The sequence below is a fragment of the Alligator sinensis genome, unplaced genomic scaffold (assembly GCF_000455745.1).
Source record: "Alligator sinensis unplaced genomic scaffold, ASM45574v1 scaffold1086_3, whole genome shotgun sequence".
NCBI lineage: Eukaryota > Metazoa > Chordata > Crocodylia > Alligatoridae > Alligator > Alligator sinensis.
The window spans coordinates 2,152,931-2,155,380 of record NW_005841975.1 but is presented as its reverse complement, the minus strand read 5'-3'; the positions used below and the strand labels follow the sequence as shown (position 1 = coordinate 2,155,380).

At 44.7% G+C, this 2,450-nt stretch overlaps 1 protein-coding gene across 1 annotated transcript in view; it reads right to left on the bottom strand.

Moving 5' to 3' along the window:
- KY (kyphoscoliosis peptidase) overlaps positions 1-2,450 on the bottom strand; it is a 41,948-nt gene that overhangs the window by 36,413 nt on the left and 3,085 nt on the right. Inside the window, exon 2 of the mRNA XM_025200824.1 lies at positions 633-695. Within this exon, the coding sequence (XP_025056609.1) occupies positions 633-695 (63 nt within the window). The remainder of the gene's footprint in view (positions 1-632; positions 696-2,450) is intronic.

The following is a 2,450-nucleotide window of genomic DNA, read 5'->3' as shown; positions in this document are numbered from 1 at the left end:
GGAACTAGAAAGTTGGGGTGTTTTTTCTAACAGTTTGCACTTAACTTTTCTAGGGGGACTGAGACAATGAAGGCTTTTCCTTCTCAGCAGAGTTGGGAGAGTTATCAGTTTCCATATCCCATAGGTCCCCTGTGATCTACAAGTATCCTGGAGGCATTCATTATAGAGAGAGCCCTTTGGACCAATGAGTTTTCCCTTGCCAGCAGCTGTCCTAGGAAAGTCACCCAAAGGACTCTATGCAAGTGTTAATATAGCTCCAAGTTGTGCTAGCTTTCAGGAGCATTCCTTCCTAAATATGATGCAATTGTGCAATGGTGTGCCCAGCACCTGGCCCTCCATCATATCCCATGCACATACATGCTACTCACATCCTGATTACCATGGACAGGGAAGTACGAAGTTGGCAGTCCGCCCATTATACCTGAGCAAGGGGAAAGCCATGCCAGAAAGGACCCTCACCATGCAGATCTATCAAATATGCTAAAGCCTGGCAACTGGCTGGACTGTTACAAGCAGGGTCAGTTTGCAGAGACATAGCTGGCCAGGGAAAGCCTACAAAGCATTTTCTTGCGTGTGGGCTGGTTTGTCAATTGCATGACATTTTCCACGTACAAAATGAGAAGATAACGTACCACGGATGTGATTTTCTCTGGGTTGCCCTGATCTGTTGTTTGCATTTCCATCACCGTGATAATCTACAAAAATAGTAAGCAAGAGCATGAGATTCACAGAATATTGTTTTTTGCTTCTTGGCAGCATGTTCAACATTGGCCAATGTGAAATCTTGGATGAGAAGCTCTCTTTGTCCCACTTCTGCTGCTGAAGTCAGAAGCAAACTTTCCAGTGATTTAGAAGGGCCAGGAAAATATTACAAAGAACATCTCAACAGTCTCATGTACCCAAAAAAAAGTTCACATAAGAACTCTTTTGCCGTTATTTTAGGTTTGGTTGTGTTGCCTCTTTCTATTTTTCCTCATCTAAGAACCTTGAGAGCTTCTTTCAAAATCTGGAAGATGGAGAAGGTTTGTATGAAAACATCAGACCAACATTTTCCTTTGATTTCTTCTGCTATTTTTGAAGATGTTTTTCCTTTCCTCTTCTGAACCCAGATTCCTCTTCTGCTTTCTCTTACAGTCAAGTAATTTAGGACTTCATAACCTGTTGCCATAAGTATTATGATTATATCGTGTATTTAATGGGCTATCACAATCCTTGATGTAAATCTATTGACTATAAGAAAGTCTCTTTTTTTCCTCTCCTAGCTATGACTTAAAGTTTCTAAATTGTTACAGAACATACTGTGAGTGCATTTAAATGTTAGATGAATGCCTTCCCAAAGTAGCATGTTGGAAGGCTGTTAGAAGAAAATCTGTCTCTGGAAAAGATTAGAAAACTTACAGTAACTCATCTAGAAAGGAAATTCTAAACAAGTTGAGAGGCTGTCAACGGGGCAACACCTAAAATACAAATTTGTAATACCTTGTTCCTATCTTTTTAATGCACAGATCCCAACGTACTTTACAAAGGTGGTTAGTACCATTATCCCCATTTTACAACTGAGGACACTGAAGCCTGAAGAGAAACAAAGCTGTGGACATTTGTAGCAGTTCCAAGTGGGGTGGGGGAGCTGTTGCTCTGGGCCAGGGGGCAGTCGTTGCAGCATAACTACTTCACTGCTGAGATATTAGCATAGCAAAACTGCTCCAATTTTAACCGTGCTCAGGGTCAAAGTTGAGGTGATTCAGTTCCTTTGTATCATTACATGTAACAGTTACAGCTGCCATGCAGTCCTGAGCAGTACCTCCCTAAACTTCTGCAAGTGTCCATTTGTCCATACCCTGACTTCCTCAGAAGGTCAGGATTAGAATCCAGACCTTCAGACTCACACTGACCAATGCTACCTCCCATGAGCATTTCGCATTGTTTACAAAGATGAGTTGTACTCCTGGGGCACTGACAGAAGTGACATTATCATGTGATGCCTCCCCCTCCCTCTCCCCCAAAGCGCTCTACAGCCATGTTGTGATAGAAGTGCATGGCTGCAGAGTGCTTAAAAATTGTGCAACAAATTAACCCTCCTTAAATGAGGGATCAGATGAAGGCGCTCTGAAGTGGAGGACCTTAGGCAACTTTTGTTGCTTAGGGTCAGTTTGTCAGTGTGATAGAGGCTGGGCTGATGCAGTCCAGCTCTGCCCCTGGTGTTGTCTGCAGGAAGGGAGGGGAAGAAGGAAGGAGGAGGGAGCTGCAGTCTGGGGTTTGCTTGGCCTGAGCTGGAGTGGGGGCCGAGTGGATTGGAAGCCCCCCTTGCCTTTCAGCCCTCTGCCTCCCTTCTTCAGTTCAGGCCAGGAAAATCCCACTTTCCAGCTCCCCCTCCCTCCCTTCTTCCCTCCCTGCTTATTGGGGGTGGGGGGCTGCTTCAGCCCAACCCCATCTGCAGGACAGGCAGGCTC